A 19,582-nucleotide genomic window follows, 5' to 3' on the forward strand; every position below is an offset into this window, starting at 1 on the left:
TTGGTTGTAAACACAGTGTAACTCCAATATTGCATGCTGCTTTTTTTTTCAGACCAGCAGGAATAACTAAGTGCTGAATGCATGATCTAAAGCTCTTCGGTATCAGTAGAAAGCTTCCTGTTGCTTTGAGAAATCTTTGAATAGAATTTCCTATCTGCTATGGTCTGGTCTCATCTCATCAAATTGAGTAGATTCTGGGATTCTCTCTCTCACTGAATTCTTATTACCAAAATATGGTTAACTTAGATGCTATCCTCCCTGATTCCACCACACCTTGCAAGGTGCTAGAATTAGGGTTTCAGAACACAACTCAGTAGCTGTCCTTTTTGATGGAGTCGTCTCCTAGTGGCAGGGATTGAACTGAGACCTCTGGGTCTTACAGCCTGAGCCTCTTCTGTGTTGTTGAAAAGATCTGGTGCTAATAGTGGCATTCAGCAGCTGGTATAGACCAGGAACTCCAGTTTCCCCAGAGAGAGAGACAGTGCTTCATACTTGGTGATATATAATAGATCTGACTTAAGAGTTAATTAGGCCAGTCTGTTTTTAGAGCATCTGGTGCTTCTGATACTTTCAAGGTGCAAGAAGTAGTGCACACATGTTTTAGTAGGAAGGGCAATGCAATGTATTTTGCATGCGTTTTACTCTGTGCTTTAATTTTCATTCAGCAATTTTATTTAAAGGAAAAGAAATAGAAATGAAAAGCTTGCAAGATGGTGGGCGATTTTCACAATAGCTAGTTTTAATGTTGACAACTGCATTCTGTCATGTTAGCAATCTCCTTCTAGCGGGATTGCTACCTGTTGGGCTGGGCAGCTGCAAAGTAATGAAGGGTAACTGTGTGACAGCTAAGAGGTAGGTGCATGCAGAGAGGAATTGTGTCCCATAAAGTCAATGTAGCCTATGTTTTGGCATTCTTGGGACAGAACATGCAATGGAAGTATAATTGCTTAATCCCGATTCAGCACAGCTGCAGATAACCATGAACATAATCTTAGCCCCACCTTCCTTGTGTATAATGAGATATAAACTGGCTTAGGGCAGACGATATTTTGAAGCACTTAAGAAAAAAAGTCACTTGGCATGTAATTCTTAGTTTTAAAAATAATTTTATTCTTCTGAGTCTGTTAGAAACTGGACCTTCATACGTGTTCACCCCCTCCATGTGAAAGTTTCCCTCACTGTATGCACTGAGCAATAGCTCAAAAAGAGTTTAAGCTGACACCCAGCTGTCTCTCTTGCTCTCTATTGGCAGGGATCTTTGGACAGCGATTGGAGGACACCGTACAGTACGAAAGGAAGTATGGCCAGCGTTTGGCCCCACTGCTGGTGGAACAGTGTGTGGATTTTATTCGGGAGCGAGGTCTTACAGAGGAGGGGCTCTTTCGAATGCCTGGCCAAGCCAACCTTGTCAAAGATCTGCAGGATTCTTTTGACTGTGGAGAGAAGCCCCTTTTTGACAGGTGAGTTGACCTCACCAAATGCAGGCTGGTTTACCTGTGGCATGTAAAATCTGGCAGGAATAGCCTTGCAGTGGCTATCCTAGTTTACATGTTCTTCCCACACCATCGTTCTCTTAAAGTGCCGCTGGGGCTTTCTCCTGCATGGTGTTGGGTGCCGAGGCCTTCATTCAGCTAAGTGTTTGAGCAGAGAGAGAAATTGAGCCCATTAATCTAGGTGGGGCTACTCCAGTGTTTCAGCTTAAGCACATGTTGAATGAAATGCATTGCTGGGTTTGGGTGCAGCATACTCAGCAGTTGGTGGGATCCCACCGTAGAAATGGATATGACAGAGGTGAACTAGGTGTTCTACTGCTTTCAGATGTTGCGTTCTCCCTTGCAGCAGCCACAGCAGATCTGCTGTGGGGCAATATCTCGCCTCTTCCTTTGTCACCAGGTTTCAGAATAGTCACCACCATCTCACACATCTTCACTGGCTGTTATATGTGCCACGTATAGAATTGGTCAGCATGTCATAACAAAACGCTTTCCGACCCCAGAAGAATTCTTGGCCAGTTTTTTTTTTTTTTTTTTTTTTTTTTTTTGGTCTACAATTTCAGCAGCTGAGATGGAACATTTATTTCAAAACTGATCTTTTGATTTTGAAAATATTTTGATTTTCAACAAAACTTGAGTCAAATGTTTCTGAAATAAAAATGGCAATTTTGCATTTTTCTTCCCAGTATAAAAAATGTTGCCGTAATCACTCCTTGCCTGGTACAAAGACATGCTAGCTGCCTTTTTGTCTTACTGACCATGCCAATGTCAGGGAGCAGCAAGGGCCAGCTGCTCCACAAAGCAAGGTGAGCCAGGAGCCAAGTGTGGTAACAAGGCTGGCAGAGGCAGTGACGCAGTCCAGTGATCACCAGGCAAGTCCATAGTGACAAGGCAGGTCCAAGATCAGGGAAGGTAATCCGTCCGTGAGTCAGGGTCCAGGTCTGGATCAACAGGGTCTGTAGCCAGGCACAGACATGGCAGTGAGGCAGTGGGAGTTGTAGCTCAGACAGAGGATAAACAGTAGAGGCTTAGCTTAGTATTGGCTCCCATGGGAAGAGTGTCGGCCCTGGCTCGGAGTGCTCAGTCCAAGGTCAGCAAGGGAAGGGGAACAACACTCAGCTGCGCTATCTCTATGTTGGCCCTGAGCCCAGGGAATCAAATCATCAAGAGGGTGGATGCTCTCGGGGCCCTTGCAGCCAAATCCTGTCCATACTCTGCAACTAACATTTCCTTCCCTCTCTCATATGTACATGCTACCCAGAGTGAAGGTTGGCATTGTGCTAACCTAAACAGTGCTTTGAGAAATGGGCCTTGACCCTAACAGAGACCTTGAACTCCAGGGATATTTGAATCCAAGGCCATTGTATAGATCTGGCCTGATCTCTGTCACAGGTCCAGAAGTGGGATCAGATCTTGGATCTTGGCTTGGAGACCTGGCTCCATTTCTTGCCAGAACTCACTGGCACCACTTTCCCAGGTGATGCAGGCAGCATCTGGTATATTGCCAGCACATTAACCTAGGAGATCACTTCCCCTGGACCTGCAGCCAGCCTCGATATTGCCAATAGCGTCCCTGCCTACTGCTGCAGGAAGAGCTAGCACTCTGCTGCATGGGCAGCACAGTGTTTGGTCTCATCCTGGGAAGTATATATATCCTTAGAGTTTATTTGGAACATTCTTCTAATTCTTCCTTCCCCTCAGCTTCCCAGACCACCCATCCTCCTTTCTTTGATTCTTAACCACAGTCAGTATTTGCTCCCTAAATGAAAGTGTCAAATATTTAGAGATATTTTCATGAAAAAGTAAAGTTTGAAATCGTCAGATTGTCTCACTTCATCATCTCTTAAACAAAACCTTTGTATTTTTAACTGCATGTCTGGGTGTTCTAATTCAGAATTAGAATTATCTTAGGTCATGTGGAATTGAACAAAGTTATTTTGGAAAATGCTCATATTCTGGAACAGGAGTATCTATGGAAGGAATTCATTAGGAATGACAGTTTCACTTTCATGTTTTACTTTAGTCTAATCCATACTAACTTGAATGTCATGAAGAGAAGCCAAGCCTTCCCCCAGCATTTTTAAAGCAGAAAGCACCTTTATTTCCATAGGCATTTGCACTGGATAACTAGATCAGTGCTAAGTCTCACCTTTAACAGAGGCAGTAAAGATCTCCATGAAGGAATGCCTGCCTTTTGGGTAGTTGATTTGAAATGTGATAACTGAAGGTTCAGTACAGAATTAAAGGAGGCAAGCCTAGGGGTACCCGAGTAGTGTGACAGTTGTGGGCCCCCCAGTCATTGCCTGTTGCTCTTTCCACCATGTCCACTGCCACTTGTAGGCCCAACTCTCTCCTCTTTGATATGTATAGTCCCAGACAGCGATGACGGAGAGGCAGTTCCACCCTGGCTAAGTGATATGCTTCTCTTCCTAGCAAGAATTATTTTCTCTATGTGCAACTAAAACTATCCATGTATGGCCTAGGATACCTAGGCAGCGGCAAGTATTTTCTGCAAGTGCAAAATCCATATGCTTGTTTCCAAATCAGGTGCAGTGAAAGGAATATCCTTTCTTTTTCCTAGTTGCAGTCAGTGCTTTTAGATGTCTTTTCTATTTACAGTGATCTTCCAAATGCTAGAGCCTGCCTGCCCATGGTGGATCAGATCTCTGTGATGACTGATAATTAAAATATTTATTTTTAAAAGGCTTGCCTTTCCAATTTGGGTTTTAAATGCATATGTATATTCTTATGAAAGGCCAGGTATTGCTGTTTTGGAAGCATCTACAGCAGTCTGCTCCTATTGCACTTCCATGCCACCGAAAGTTTGGCTGGATTTCACATGGCCTTGTGGATGAAACAGTAACTGCAGCCAGTGGACCTGAAGCTGTAGTCTGGGCTCTGCTTCTGAGTGATAGTCATATCCACTGTCCCAGCGTGAAACTCCACACTAAAAAAAATAAAAAAGAATAAGGGTACTGACCTCATTTGTAAGGCATTCATAATCAACTGAAGAAAACCACTATGTGAAACTGTGGTATTCTCAAATATGGCGGAGCTGTTTAATAAGAATAGCATTATCAGGATCAGTAGCAAGTGGTAGCTGCTGGCAGCTTCCTGTTGTAATTTTTCCTGTTTTAGCTGTGTGTTCCAAAAAACATATGTTTAAAAAACATACTAAGCAGAAGAGATTCAGCTTTTAGATAGAGGTGAGGATTTGAAGCTCTGTTGCCCCGTGTTTTTCTCAGGTTCTTTAAAGACTGTCAGGGCAATGGTAGGTAGCAGGGAGCTGGTGACAGAATCTGTTTAGACTTCCAATGTTGAAACCTTTAAGGAGATCATCTGCAAAGATTAAGTTGTACAACAGGAGACTTGGAATGAGGGAGAGGTATTGCCATGCACCAAAAGCTGGATAGGAAATGGAAAGGGAAGACCAGGTGCATCTTCATCATGGGATCTGACACCTCATCCCCAACTTAAAGCAAAGGACAGAGAAGAGGAAAAAGAAGTTCCTGGAGTGGGAGAGAAAAGAAAAGCTGGTATCCCAGCATAACAGATGGGCTAGGAAATGCCAGATATCCCAGCCTGGGAGAGGAGATGTGACCCACAAGCTGGGCAGTGTGCTAAAAGGCAATAGAGGGCCTGGAGGAAATACATCTTCCTCCGTTTTTTTCCTCATGATTGAGACGGACACTTGGGATCCTGGCTCATCAGACGCAGGTAGGTGCTGGCTGGGGAGAGTATCAGGCAGGAGGGATCAGTGAGAGGATCAGAGGTTATGTTTGATTGCACAAAGATGCAGAGCTCTATTGTCAGTGCTAAGTGATCACTGTGCACTTGCCTGGACTGTGTTGCTCACATTCCTGATCCATATTGTCTGAGGAACCACAGCACCACCCTACCTTAAGCAGTATCATGGGCATATCCCTTCCACTGCCTACACTGCCTGAGATGCATTTATATCTTGACAAAATGGGAAATTTTCCTTGTTCCCAGGTAGACCCTCCTGCCTAGTACAAACATCTGGTAGAACAGCTTCCTTCCATGTGCCTACTTTGTCCCTGTCCCTAAGAGGGACCTTGATGCACCCTCATGAAAGGCATCAATCTTTGGGGTACTGTGGGTTTCTAAATTTCCTTCCCTCTTCTCTATTGCAGCAACACAGATGTTCACACTGTGGCATCCCTCCTGAAGCTTTACCTTCGAGAGCTGCCAGAGCCTGTCATCCCCTTTGCCAAATACGAAGACTTTCTTTCTTGCGGACAGCTACTCTCAAAAGATGAGGGAGAGGTCAGTGATCCTTCCAACCTGCCTCCTTCTACCTCGAAGGTTGTTCCCAAGACTCAATGTAGTACAGCTTTCTTCTCATCACTCTTCAGTCCTGATTCAAATCAATGAAGTTCCTGAGAACCTTCCCCTGAATTTTCCTGAAGCCATGAATTGGGCATTAGTATCACAGGCTTCTGCTTGAAGCAGGAGGTTTTTTGAAGTCAGTCTTGAAGCCTGGTGCTTCTTGCTGCTGAACAAAGCCATTCTGTAGCATAATCAGCAAGAGATGCAAGGTAGGAGAGATCTGAGTTCCTCTCCCAGCCTTGCTGTTGACTCATTAGCAAGCTGTATGAAGTCACTCCCTTTTTCTGTGTTTTCAGTTTCATAGAACAGCATGTTCTGCTCCCCAAAGTTTTTGGTGGGTGAGACATTGATCAGTGCGATGGTCTTTGTATTTCTTAGAGGAGAGGCACTACAAAAGGGCAGGCTATGATATTATCACAAAATGGGGGAGATAATGCTATGAATACTTTGCCAGAACGTTCTTACGATGTTCCTGTCTTTGGTTTCCAGGCAAGGGAAGGGGCTGACAAAAACCTCCAAGTCTGTGGCAATCATGGAAATTTTGATTCACTGCTTGGGAGGAGCAGGATAATTTACAATATGATTGATTGATCTGTTTCATCCATATTGTTCCTCTTGTGGTGATGCCTGAGCTCTTTGCTGACTGTAAAGGCACGTTGGATCTGGTCTAGTGTGGGTGGAACTGTGCCACCTTCTAAAACAGAGGTTTAAAGAAGCTGTAAGGGTTGTTACTAGTGTTAGCTAAAGAAGCAAAGGCCTGAGGGCTTATAAGTCACAGTCCACAGTTCCATCCCTTTTCTGTGTGTGGCCTGAAGAGTGTGCTCACATCTTTGTCTCTGGTGGGAATTGTAAAAAATGTTCTTTACTGAGAGCCTGGGGTTCACCTTTAGTTCAAGTGGCAGAAGGCTCTGGGGAGATTCAGTCCTTCATGATGCCCGTAGAAAGATGCTTGTTTGCATGCATCAAATGTAGCATATATGGTAATGTCGTTTTTTTACAGATAGAAGGCAAGTTTGCCACTACCTGTACTCACATGATGTATCCTTTAGCCATCTCTGAGAAAGCAAATTTCTGTACGTGACACAGCATATTACCACACATGGATGCGCATTTGCATCCTGGGCACAGCCACATCAGTGTGTCAGTGCACTAGTGTTGTCTTTTGATAGGTACAGGTGCTACTAGCTCCAGAACTTGTTCATTTTCTGCCTTATTCTCAGTCAACTCAGGCATCTCTGCAGGGTGCTATGTTACAGACAGCACAACGGCTGATTTCACAAGAAACGGCAGCATTTCTAAGGCAGGGGAGCTCATTTCATTTTGGTCATAAGATGTGCAGACTGGGAAGTTTTGGATCCATTAAGCACTATTGCACAAGAGTAGAGATACTGCCAAGTTGGGTAAACATAATTGTATATCACTGCTTAGCTTATTAACTATGTAGTCTGCCTGATTTTGCCTGCACAGGCTGCAGTGGTTTGGGAAGCAACATCTGTGTTGGTTTTGTGGAAGCAAGGCCAGACTGAAATGACTTGTAGTGCGGCACTCTCTTTGTATTAGAAAGGCGATGAGGAGCACTAAATAGCCAACATGAAAGCTTACAAAATACAGTACTGCTGATAGTACAAAGTTGTCTTGTTAAGCTGCTGTTGTAAACATAAACATTTGTTTTTGTCAGGAAAATGTGGTACCTTGAAAAGGGCTGTTTACTTTTTCAGAAAGGAAGGTGGAGTGCACACAGCAAGGGTGATGAGGCTGTGCATGCACAGTAGCACGTGGAGCACAATGTAGCACAAAGTCATACCGAGCGTGTAGGGCCTGACTCCCCCACCCCACCCCCGCTATGGAAAATCCCCCTGCTCAAAAATGTGGTTTCACTGAAACCATAATTTTTTAGCACAAAATGATAAGCAGGGAATTTCAAAATCAAACATTTCATTTTGAAAAAGTATTTGGAAACAAAATGCAATCTATTGTTTTAATTTGAAGTACTATTTTGTTTTCATTTTTCACTTAGAAGTTTTGAATTAGACTTTGGGACTCAAAATATAATTTTCTTTAGTTTTGTACCCTCCTCCCATAATAAAAATAGAAGCACTTAAGAAAAAAATACCTCTTCAGATAAAATTGTTGGCACTTCATGCTGCTACATTGTGACCATAGATAGGAATTATTATGATAGTCGCTTGGCCTCATCTCCATCTGCAGCAAAAAAACCTCCAGCACTGCCCTAAGCTTTCCATTTTTCATTCAGATTGTGGTTCATCTTCATTCTGCACCCAACTAATCTCTGGTGTTGGAATGCAAACAGAAACATAGCAGAGACCTTGGGCTGTGCTGAGGCCTCTCAGGTATCTCAGCAGGACTGCAGCGTTAAAAAAGATTTGATTCTGATCCCAACTGGCTGGGAGGAGGGATTGAAAACGAAAAACAATTTTAGAGTAGGAATGAATGAAAGATCTTCAAATCTCTAAAACCTCATTTGAGTCCGAGCTGACTTGATATGGTAGTATTTTAGCCTTCACTGCTGCCTGTACTCTAGAGATGCACACAGCAGTTCAGTGGGCTAAGCACGTGGCTTTGAGTTTTTAGAGGGGTCTGAATTTGGGTGAACATCTGAAGTGTTGCTAGTTTTCCCATTCAGCTAGAAGCTCCTAACTGTTGCTGATCTGTTACACGCATTGCAAAATCCTTGGGTTTGGGATCACTCCTTGGAAAGCATGCATGTGTGGTAAATTAGATGTGCAGGAATTTCGAGGAGGTAAGAGTTATTACTGCAAAACACCATGATGAATGACAGTGCAGTGCCTCTGTTGCTTGCTAGGCTGCAGCCATAAGCATGATCAGTGCTATTTGTTAATAATGCAGCAGTTGCTAGCTTGCATTTTCCTTTACACTTTCCCTGTGGTGTTATTAGGCTCAGCTTTCTGCCATCTGTTGGTCAGGTGGTTGGTGGGTACAAATCTGTGGCAGAGCTGATAAATGCTGCAGCAGGAGAGAAATCTTTTTTTAACCTGGCAAGTGTTTGTACCTTGACGAATACGAAGATATCCTCTGTGTAATACCATGTTTGTGATTCATTGTGACAGAGCATGGGTGATAAATTTTTAGAACCTTTTTTTTTTCTTTCAGGCAGCATCTTGTACCTTTAGGTCATGTTTCCAGCTGTTCACAACTGCCTGCAGTTTCTGTTCCAAAGCCCCCTCTTGCATCCAGTGGAGCCATGGTATTTTAATTCAGAGCACTTGAAATACAGTGCCAAATACCATCCTGAATTCTGTACTTGAAATAAATTGGGTTACAGAGCAAAATTCAAGTGGGAATTAGGTCTGTTAGCTCACCTATTTCTAGTTCAAACTCCTCACTTGAAAGCTGGATGACCTGAACAGCTGACCTTAACTTTCACATTAGTAGCAGCTGTCCTTGATTCAAAAGTTTTCAGAAGTTTAAAAAAGAGGATTGAGATTTTCAAAAGTGACTTGTCTTTTATTGGTCTCTTCATTGTTGTCATGAGATTTTCAAAAGTGACTGGTCTTTTATTGGTGTCTCCATTGTTGTCACTGTTAAAACAGCGTAACTTTTAAGCTAAGGAATTAAAAAGGACTTATTGGTTTTAAGTTTTAGGTTTTTATTAGAGGACTCTTTTTGTGCTGGGACATACAGAATAAAAAGTATCTATACATTCAGGATGTTAAGGATGGAGGCAGGAATACAGACTGCTCTCTGGATCTTTCTGACTTGTCTGGACCAGAGAAATCAGGAAGATCTTGCAAGAGGCTGGCCAACAGACTTCCCCCCCAACAGTCCTTAATAAAATGAGGAAAGTTTGAAATTAATGTCCAACTGCATCTCTTTGGCTTGGAACCAGCTGCTTCTGGAATTTCTCTGTTAGCAGCCCTCCATCATTAGTTAGCAGCTATCGCTCTTCCCAAATATGCTTGAGTATCTGTTGTCCCACAAAAGGTTTAGTTATCTCAAAAAATAAGCAAATCTCCAGGGCGACTGCAGCATTGACAGGAACAAGCAAATGGTGCTTGGGACTGTGGAAGGACAATAGCCTTCTGAGTCAGAGGTTTTCATTAGGTGATTTAAGTAGCTTCAGGGTTTTAAGTCATTCCTCCAGCAGATGTCTCATCTTACATTTGAATATAAAGACAGAAATTTTATGAGGAAGTATGTCACAGCTCAGAACGACTGCAAATGGAAGTAAGTAGTTAAAAAGGAGGTAGTTGAATTGGAATGTCGTTCAGACTTTTTAAGAAAAAACTCTCCTCTGCTCAGTTAAGCATTACTGCAATGTATTTATACTACGCTCAATGCCTCAACGTTTCAAATAGGCCAGGTGCTGAAAAGGCAGATTTGCTGATACATTTATACCAATGCTAGTGGGCAGACTTTGAAGACTAGCAGGCCTCACTAATTGAACACTTCTACATCAATCATTAAAGTTCACAGGATGATTTCCACTGATTTTGAGAACTGACTCAAGTTCTGGACACTGGCTTTTTGGTAAGGCACAACACACTGGATGACACCTATTTTAAAGCAAAGCCTTCTTGTGTCATCATCTGTTGTTCAGGGGTTTGACTCTGGAAAGAGGACTTCGTAGTACTGAAGGAAAGTCTGTTTTGCATCATTTATATTAATAGCTCTCCTTGTTTTTCCTGTCCCTCAGGGTACCCAGGAGCTGGTTAAACAGGTGAAGAATTTGCCCCAACCCAACTACAACCTCCTCAAATACATATGCAAGTAAGTGAAATTAATTAACACTTGGAAAAGTCACTAAGTTTTGTAAGGCTGGTCTTAAATGCAAATAATTTACTCAGAAAGTATGAATATTCAAACATCACTTATATGTAAGTTACTGCTCTTGTAAAACATGTGGAGGTGAATGTGCAGCCTGCCTGAAGGAAGCTCTTGGTTTATCCAGGAGAATCAGCCAAGCAAATTGCTGTCACCCACAGCCTTGGCAGCATGCATGAATGATACTCATATGTTATATTGTTTATTTCAGAAAAACTTAAAGACCAGTAAAGAAAGGCATTTTTTCCAGGTACCGTGCGCCTGGAAGGTTTATGACCCAAGCTGAGTAGCAGATGCAGTCAGAATAGCCCGTCTGGCCTCAGCTCTGGTTTGGAAGTGGGGTTGGGAGTGGCTTCCTCTTGGAGTACCAGTGACTCCGCAGCCTTGTCTCACCTCATCTCTCTGCTGACTCTCCCAGTTTTTGCGAAGTGGGCTGGAATGTGTTTTGGGAGCTGGAACGGAATGTTACCCTAGATACAATGTAGTGAACTTTATGTTGTATTCTAGTCTCTGTGGTAGTTAGTCCCTTTATGACAAGTGGGATTTGCACATCTGGAGCAGGCAGTAGACACAAACACTGACATGAAGCCCATGACTTATTCAAGAGATGTCAAGCCCTTCCCAAGTGTACAGACAGATAGCATTTTTGAAATGTGTTTCCTGAATGCTTTAAAAAATTTATTTTGCCTCACTATGTGCTTCTATAGCCATTTGTTTTAATATCTGAGCACCTCAAAACATGAATGGCTGAGGCAGGGGGATATAATTATACATGTTTCTAAGTGAAGAACTGAGGAAAGGCAAGGCAAGTAGAATTTGCTTCTGACTTTGTGAAGAAAACTGAGGATTTTGGGGTCTAAGCACAGTGTCCACCACAGGGCAAAGCCACAGAAAAAATGGAAGTGCCTAGAAAAGTCATGCTGCAAGTAGAAGCATTCAAAAGTTTGCCAAGTAGTGCAGAATGACAAGGAAACTTTTTCCCTGCCAAAACCCATCCAATCATCCAAAAATTAACAATAGTTTAGGAAACGGAGTACAAACAGAGAGACTGTTCACTTTTGTGGCCACTGAGTCCTGTTTCCTGCTATTGTAGGTTTGTTTGTCATATAGTCCTTTTTACAACTTGGCTAATGATGTAGAAGGTATTTAGGTGTTTGTTACAGCCTTTCTATTACTCCAACTCCTATTGGGAGGCTGTTCCACATTACAAAAACATTAATTGTTAGAAACTTTCTGCTGATTTTCAGCTTATACATATGGATAGCCAGTCTGTCTGGATTTCTTTATGTGCGGTCTTTGGCTTGCATGGTCTTTTTCTTGTGTCAATGTTTGCCCAGCTGATGCATTCACAAGAAGCATTTGGGCTACCTCTTTCTCTGTATTTTGTTAGATTCAAGCCACAAAGCTCTTTCCACAGGCTGCTAGTTCTAGGACGAGGAGATGAGCGAAATGTCTTTTTACTTCTGTTATATCTGTAAGTGAAAACTTGCAGAAGTTAATCTGTGTAATTGGAGAATTCCTATAAAAATATGATAATCTGTCCTTTCATACCCAGTAGAAGGCTGGTTCCCTGCTAGGCTGGTACTTCTGGCAGAAGCCATCCTGTCCTCTCTTGTTTCATACACTAGGAGGGATCTGGGGTTATTACTGAGTATCTAAGCTGCGTTAGTCCCTAGAAGCGTTTCAGGAATCAGGGTTGTATAAACACAGGACAAAACTGTTCCTGCCCCAGAATGCCTACAGTCTAAGTATGAGAAGTGACTTACTTATTCCTCTCCTCCTTTGATTTTTCTGGGGGGGCTTTTCAAGGTTCCTTGATGAAGTTCAGGCTCACTCCAGCATTAACAAGATGAGTGTCCAGAACCTGGCTACAGTATTTGGACCAAATATATTACGGCCCAAAATGGAAGATCCAGTGACAATGATGGAAGGTAGGTACTACTCTTGTAAGATAACACAACACCTGTGTTTTGGAGCTGTAAGAGTATGCTGAAAGCCAACATTCGTTGGTAGCTGTATCACTTGACTGCACAGTCAGCAATGAGTCAAGCAATCCCTTTCATCAGTGCCTATGAGGATATGTACTGGTTGGCCTCTGTTATCCCACTCACCACTGGCCTAGGAGTGTCTCTTCTCTCCACCATATGGAGATGCTTCTGCCCTGTTGTAAGTTGTTATGTGAACTCTTTTTGAACCCACTGCTAAAATGAAAGCTCGAATGTCCTTCAGAAGGACCATGTTTAAGTAACAAACTGCTACCATTTAGTATCGGTGCACTTCAGTGGTTAGACAGCTCCCTGTAAAGGACATCCAGTCCACAATGAAAGAGGTACTGTAGTTTTTGCTGTGCTGCAGTGGCTATAACTAGGTGTCATAGAAGTGCTGTCTTCTAAGCAGGTTGTGTATGGGTCAGAACTTCACAGAACCTAAGGAATAACTTGAAAATCACTGTTAATTTTGGACGTAAAAATCTGAAGCTTGAAAATAACCTACATCCATATACGTCAGGAAATGCCCAGGGCATGATCACTGGCTGGCTGACTGACACTAGGGCTGGGATAAAGCCCCTCTCCCAGGTGGCACTGGAGCACAGCTGCTGTGGTACAGGTTTTAGCAGGGTCTTTGCATGAAGTTTTGTGGGATCTTGGCAAGCCTGCAAAAAGAATTGATGGGTTCATCCAGCATTAGGCACAGATGGAGATGCTGTGCCCAGGATGTCTGATCTCAGCCCTGGCACTGCTCCCTAGCTGTAGGGTACAGCTGACATGGTGTTCTGCGTGATGGAAATCCTTCACAGAATGCCAGCATTATCACACCTTAGCAGCAGCAGCAGTGCCTTTAGTTCTGCACAAGTGACCTCTGAAAGGCACTGCAGATGTGTGCCCCACAGATGGCAACTCACTATAAGGTAATAGGCCAAGTTCAGAGCATGGCCTGGCATACTATAGTTGTTCAGGGACTCAAAGCCTGCCACAGAGATGTGGGCCATATTATTAAGGGTAGATTTGAGACCTTCGCCTTGAAGCGGGGAAGGTACAAAAATGTGGGGAGGAGGAAAAGGGAGTGCAGGAGCGGATGCTGGATTGTTCAGTATTACAAGGTGGGGATAGCTGAAACCTCAGTCTGTTGTGTGATGCTGTGCCTTCCCCTAGTGGCCAGTTGGCCAGTGTTGATAAGACTCTAACAGCCTTGGCCAACAATGTGCTTTTTATTCAGTTGGTCCAGATGACAAGTTTGGGTTCAGTTCACCTCGGGCATTTCATTTTGTAGTTCAGCTGATGGCAGAGGTACTTGTACTGTGTGTAGGTGCACAGGTGCCACAGATGCTGTGGTCTCATAGTCTCTCCTAATCATCATATAAACACACTTATAGTGACCTGACCTGGAATTCTGTGTTACCACAGACTTGAACTGTAGAAAAATAGGGATCCAGTGACTGGATTTTTAGACTTCACCATTATACTCATAAGCAACAACAATGGTAATGTTTTGTTTTATTGTTAGTGGCAGATAGAAGATTGGTTAAATAGAAATAATGGAGAAGTAGGAAGAGTCTCAATACAATTTTTTTAGCTTCAGGATAAGATGGATCTGCTAAATCAGCTGATACAGAAAAATACTGCTGCCAGTTCTTAACAAAAAGCACTTCATGTTTCTTCTTTTCAAATTTAAACCATGAATTTCAAATAGAAATATCTGACATTTGACAGCTAAATTGTTACGAATGCCCTTATCTCCAGAGAGGTTTATTTCTCACCCTGCATTCACAGACATAAAATAAAAGTTGTAGGTGAGCTCAGTACCCCTTGCTATCAGGCCAAAACCTCATTATTAAATTCAGGCTGTTATCTTGAACCCTTGAGTATGTTAGTCTTATTCTCTATTTCGGATGATGCTTAAAGATAGAATTACATATTTGCTCTTTTTAAGGTTTTCCTCTTTTGTAGAAAGTGCTTTGTGTTAGGTTTGGTAAGTGGTGGCCTCTATTAGTTCATAATGGTCTACTCCTCTACTGGAAAACAATGACAACTCATTTCTGTGGATTTAAATAATTGCAAGTACTTTCTGTACTTGCTGTACACCTTCTGCAGGCACGTGTATCACATAGATGTCATACTTTCTGCAAGTTTCTCTCTACACTGAGTGCAGCAGAAGGCCTGAGCTGAAATTTCTGGTTCTTCAATAAACACTAGCTCTGGGCCTGTTAAGACTATGAAACTGGGTGCAATGTAGTTGTGGAAGCCTGCTGGTTTTAGAAGCTGGACAGAGAGGTGCTCCATCCCAGCAAACAGGTTAGTGTGTTCAGGATCCGGCATGCATCCCTGCACAGGGCTATGCTGTCCTGCATGGATGCAAACACGGAGATTGATGCTGGCTCTGAACCCCATGCCTTGGTGTGGTACAGACATGCCCTGTTTTCTAGGTGTTCTCCTCCTCTGTCATCCTCAACGGTGTCCTTAAGCAGGCCGATTTATTAATCATTGCTAGTGATCATTTGTACTCTGCTAGTCAGCTGCATTCACGAGCTGGACACCTGCATCCTTCACAGTCCCCATTTCCAGCAACGGGAACGGATTCCTGTCCCTTGCAGTCCTGTACAGAAAGGCCCAGAGCAGTTGTTTGTGAAGACCCATTGCAGTGCATGGTGGCCACAGACCTGCCTCACAAGGAGCTCCCAGGGCATCTCACAGACAGGGAGTGAGCGTCTGAGGTCTTCCACGTCTCATCAACTGCTTGCCTTTTGTTTCCTCCCCACAGGCACCTCACTAGTTCAGCACCTGATGACAGTGCTGATAAGTGAACAGGGGCGAATCTTTGCAGTTCCTCAGGCAGATGTGCCAGGGAGCCAGCTGGAAATCAGGCCTGTGCGTCAGCGCAGTACTGTGGAATGGATCTCTGAGGAGGACGGGGAGGACAGCAGGTCGGAGGACAGTGTTCCCAGCCCCGCCGATTTGCCCTCTAGCAGTGCTGTGGCACTAGAGGCCACTCCTGGACCTGCGGTGAAAAACACTCCTTCAGAGCACGGTGGCAAATTGACTCAGCCTGCCACCAGCCCCAATAAAAGAGTGCAGCCGCTGCCTCCGTGGAAATACTCCTTCCGCCAGCAGGGAGCACGGTCTGTGAGTCCAAAGCTGGGCAGCTCATCCTTAGATATCCCCAACCTCTCCTCCAGTGGGAACTGGCTGATGAATGGACTGTACTCCCTCCGAGGCCACCGCCGGACAGCCTCTGGGGAACGAGTTAAAGACTCGTGTTCTTCCCAGAGGCTCTCTACTTACGACAACGTCCCTTCGTCCAGCCTCTCCCTTAGCACACACAGTATGGCCAGCACCACTTGGTCTACATCATCGTGTGAAATCTCCGTGATGGACTCGGTCAGCAGCTGCCCAGCCTGCCGGGCCAGTGACTCTTCTGCTCTAAGCTCTCTCAAAACCGAGTGGATAACTCGGGGCTCGCTGTCTCAGAGTGAGGTCAAGACTGCAGATCTGGAGAACAGCATCGACAGGTTTGAAGCATGCAGCAGCAGCAGCAGTGAACAGAGCAACCTGGCTGCAGCTTCCAGAGACTCTCTCAAATGCTCTAGGGCCTTACAGAGCTTGGTGGTGGAGCTAAAGACAGAACTGAGCAAACAGAGGACTGAGTATGAGACTAGTATCAAAAGGTAACATCATCTGCAGCGGGGACAAGGAAGTTGTCTGTCAGCATTACCCCTGTATGCACGTGGGTGTGGGCTACCAAGCATATCAGGTTCTCAGACCTGGAATTTGGGTCTGGGAGACAGCAGATTTGGTTCTGCTCTTTCCTCACTGCTCTCTGAATACAACTTTTCTCTCTCTGATCTGAGGGGATCAAAAAAAATGGGATTTCTGTCACACAGGGAATTCCAATATTTCACTTTCTATGTTTTCCCTGGGAATCAGAACTGCACAGGTAATGCCAAAGTCTGCTCTTTGTCAGTGTTCTGGGAGAAACAGCAAAGCAAACACCTTGGAGGGAGGGATTGGGACACAGGGTGGTCGGGCCCCAAGAAGGAATTCCGTTGGTCTGCGCAGGTGCTGAAATTTGTACCAAATCAGTCTGAAATTGAGGGCTTCTTGCTGCTTTTCCCAACAGAAACATTCTTCAGGAAACTGATCTTGACTATTCTCTGGATTGGTTTTGTTTGGGTTTTTTTGTGGTTTTTTTTTTTTTTTTTTTTTTTTTTTTGTGGTGGTGGTGGTGGGACTGCATCTCAGCTACTACAACTTTTTCAGCAGCCCTTTTGTGTTGAACTTCTAGAAACCTCGCTTTTGATTTTTGATGTACTTGTAGTGGTCCTTTGCTTGTATGGCCAGGCACTGAGTCAAAGTGGCAACAAGGTGCTGCTTGTACAGCAGATAAGTGAACTGTGTAGTTCTTTGCCCACTCTGATGTTTACTTGCACAACTACCACTGCTGGTGCTGTACTTTAGATCTGTGCTCAGAAAAATTCCTTCCGGTTTCCAGGAGAGATGTGAGGGCAGGGGCTGTAGGAAGTAGAAAGTATTATTAACTAGGAAGTCATACTTATTCATTTGTGTGAGTTAGTACATTCAGTGTTATGAGTGCAAGTGCTTAATAGAATGACTTTCAGGCAAGCACTCAGGGAAATATGCATATGAAATATTGTTGCTTAAAGGAATTAGATATGTTTTAATATACAGCCATATGCAAAATTGCACTTCATGTTATAATACAGAAGAATCATCATTGGCCTGGGCTTAGCAGCACTGGTACTTTGCACTGAAGAAGGGTTGTTGTCCCATTTCTTTCAAATAGTTGAGTTCTCAGCTTTTTTGTGTGTTGAAGTGTTAATGTTATACTCCTTCAATTATTAAAATTCTGGTAGCATTTACATGCCTCAATTTCCAATCAGTCTCCCAAACATGGTACCAAAAGCACATATGACTGTAGAAAATGTATAGCACAGCTTCAGGCTATGTTTGTTGCCTCTTTTTTGTTGAAGTAATTTCTCAAAAATGTTTCTGAACTGTGATCGCTTCTAGTGGCCTAGCTGTTAAGGTAGGAATTTCACTTGCTACCTTCCTGCTTTATTTTATGATTTCCTATGGTGGTGGCATGCCAGCCTCTGCAGCTTTTCTGTCTCTTGCATTGTACTGCCTTGGTATGTGAAGCTGGAAGGAGAATCAGGCCACGTAGCCATTTCTGTTTCTACCCAACACCGCAGAGTGGGAGAAAAGCTTACCCCCACCTTGTTGTGTTCCACGTAGAAGAGCTGATGAGACCACCACCACTTGCTAGCATGGTGTGTTGGAAAAAGTTCGTGAATGACGGTGGTAGTCCATGGCTTGTTCTTTTTTTAGATGCCCTACTGATGCAAAATGGGAGGGCAATGAGGGTATGTATGTGCCTTGCATTTAATTCTGCGGAGCTGCCCTGGCAAGCCTTGTTGCAGGGATAGAGAGTAATAAACAGAAAGGAGACCACGGTGCAAAACTTGGAAATGTGTATCTGCACATTTTCACCTGCTGCCTGGGGGAAGAGATGGCTTTCCACCTCTTATCAGTAAAACTGTTCCAATGGGGCCTTCAGCTGTTGACATTGGGGACATCCAGGAAGACCTACCTGTTCTTCATTCCAGCTGTTGAGCAGTTTCAGCTGGACAGGGACAGAGAGCACTGTGGCTGGAGGGGAGGACTACAAATTGGCCAGGTCTCACAGGGCAAAGTAGCTAAGAGGAAAATGCCTAATGAGCTAATAGTTTCATAAAACCAGGCAAGATGCAGTCACTGCCTTTTTGTATTAAACAAGATGACTCCAGCTGTTCAGGATTACAGCCTGAAGGATCTTGCTGTCAAGTCTAAGAATTTCAAGCCAAGTTTTTCAGCTCTCAAAAATTTTGCAATGTTTTTACTACATCTGCAGCAATTTACATGTGAAAAATATGTTCCTTTTGAGACTGCATGAAAGTCTGCTCCTGTGGAAAGACAGGAACTAACTAGCAAAGAAGGGAGGCTGCTTAGCAGGAAAACTTTGGGCTGCCTGACTAGCTTTATTTTATTGAAGATAATTTAGTCCCCAAAAGTAATAATTAGTGCCTTTACAATTGTATGTGTGCTTGTGTGGTTTGCAGAACTCAGTGTGTGTAGCCGGGCGTGTTTTAATGAAGGAATATGAGCTTTTTGTTGGCACATACATAAGTGGAGGGAAAGCAGAGTCAGTACCCGCCTGGGGCAGAGGTAAGGAACGCTTGCTGATGGAAAAGCTGTTATTTATCATCATCAACTGCCCATTTTCTCTCTCTTAGTCAGAGGGAGGCAAGTTTTATGGCCTTCCTGTAACTAGTCTGTTCCAGAGCATTTCTCCCTCGAGGTTAGTATAATTATCAGGCATTCTCTGTTGAGTTTCAGTAATTGATGTTTACCACCTGGGACTCTTAAGAAACTGGAAGTACCTTGGAGAGGACTGTTATGTTGTATATGTAGAAATGCAGTAAGTACTGTGACCCTATGTAATTCAGAACATGGACAGCTAGTCTAGGCTGCTGTAGCTGACCCCTAAACTTTGGGGTGGAAAAAGTTAATTGGTAGCTCAGAGCTGTAGGATGTAACAAAAATGTTATAAAGGGGGCGTGTGTTTGTGTAAGCATACTAGCTTCAGGAGAGTCCTCTTATATTACAGAAGATAGCTATCTGGGTGATAAAAGTCTGCCTTCATCGCTATGGGGAGTTTTTTGCAGACATTGAACAGAAATGTGTACTCTCATCAGTGCAGCTGTTGGTCTGCTGGACTGTGCCTGTGTGTGACTTTCTAATTTGTTGTGAAAACTATTAAATTGCCATTCTTAGCTGTATGTGAAGGAACAGTTTAAGGGGATGCACTGCATTGCCTGCATGATTGCCTCTTGGTGGTCACAAAGTGGAATTCAGACCCTTCTGGGACTGTCACAAATGTCC

General features: G+C 43.6%; 1 protein-coding gene across 8 annotated transcripts in view; it reads left to right on the top strand.

Annotated features, from left to right (window-relative positions):
- The window catches only part of ARHGAP22 (Rho GTPase activating protein 22), a 163,214-nt gene that overhangs the window by 135,685 nt on the left and 7,947 nt on the right, over window positions 1-19,582 (top strand). For all 8 annotated transcript variants that reach the window (XM_030029738.2, XM_030029737.2, XM_030029739.2 and 5 more), the window contains 5 exons: window positions 1,253-1,460; window positions 5,648-5,780; window positions 10,519-10,592; window positions 12,456-12,577; window positions 15,405-16,308. In XM_030029738.2, coding sequence (XP_029885598.1) covers window positions 1,253-1,460; window positions 5,648-5,780; window positions 10,519-10,592; window positions 12,456-12,577; window positions 15,405-16,308 — 1,441 coding nt within the window. The remainder of the gene's footprint in view (window positions 1-1,252; window positions 1,461-5,647; window positions 5,781-10,518; window positions 10,593-12,455; window positions 12,578-15,404; window positions 16,309-19,582) is intronic.

This window comes from Aquila chrysaetos, chromosome 11, assembly GCF_900496995.4.
Source record: "Aquila chrysaetos chrysaetos chromosome 11, bAquChr1.4, whole genome shotgun sequence".
NCBI classification, from domain to species: Eukaryota; Metazoa; Chordata; class Aves; order Accipitriformes; family Accipitridae; genus Aquila; species Aquila chrysaetos.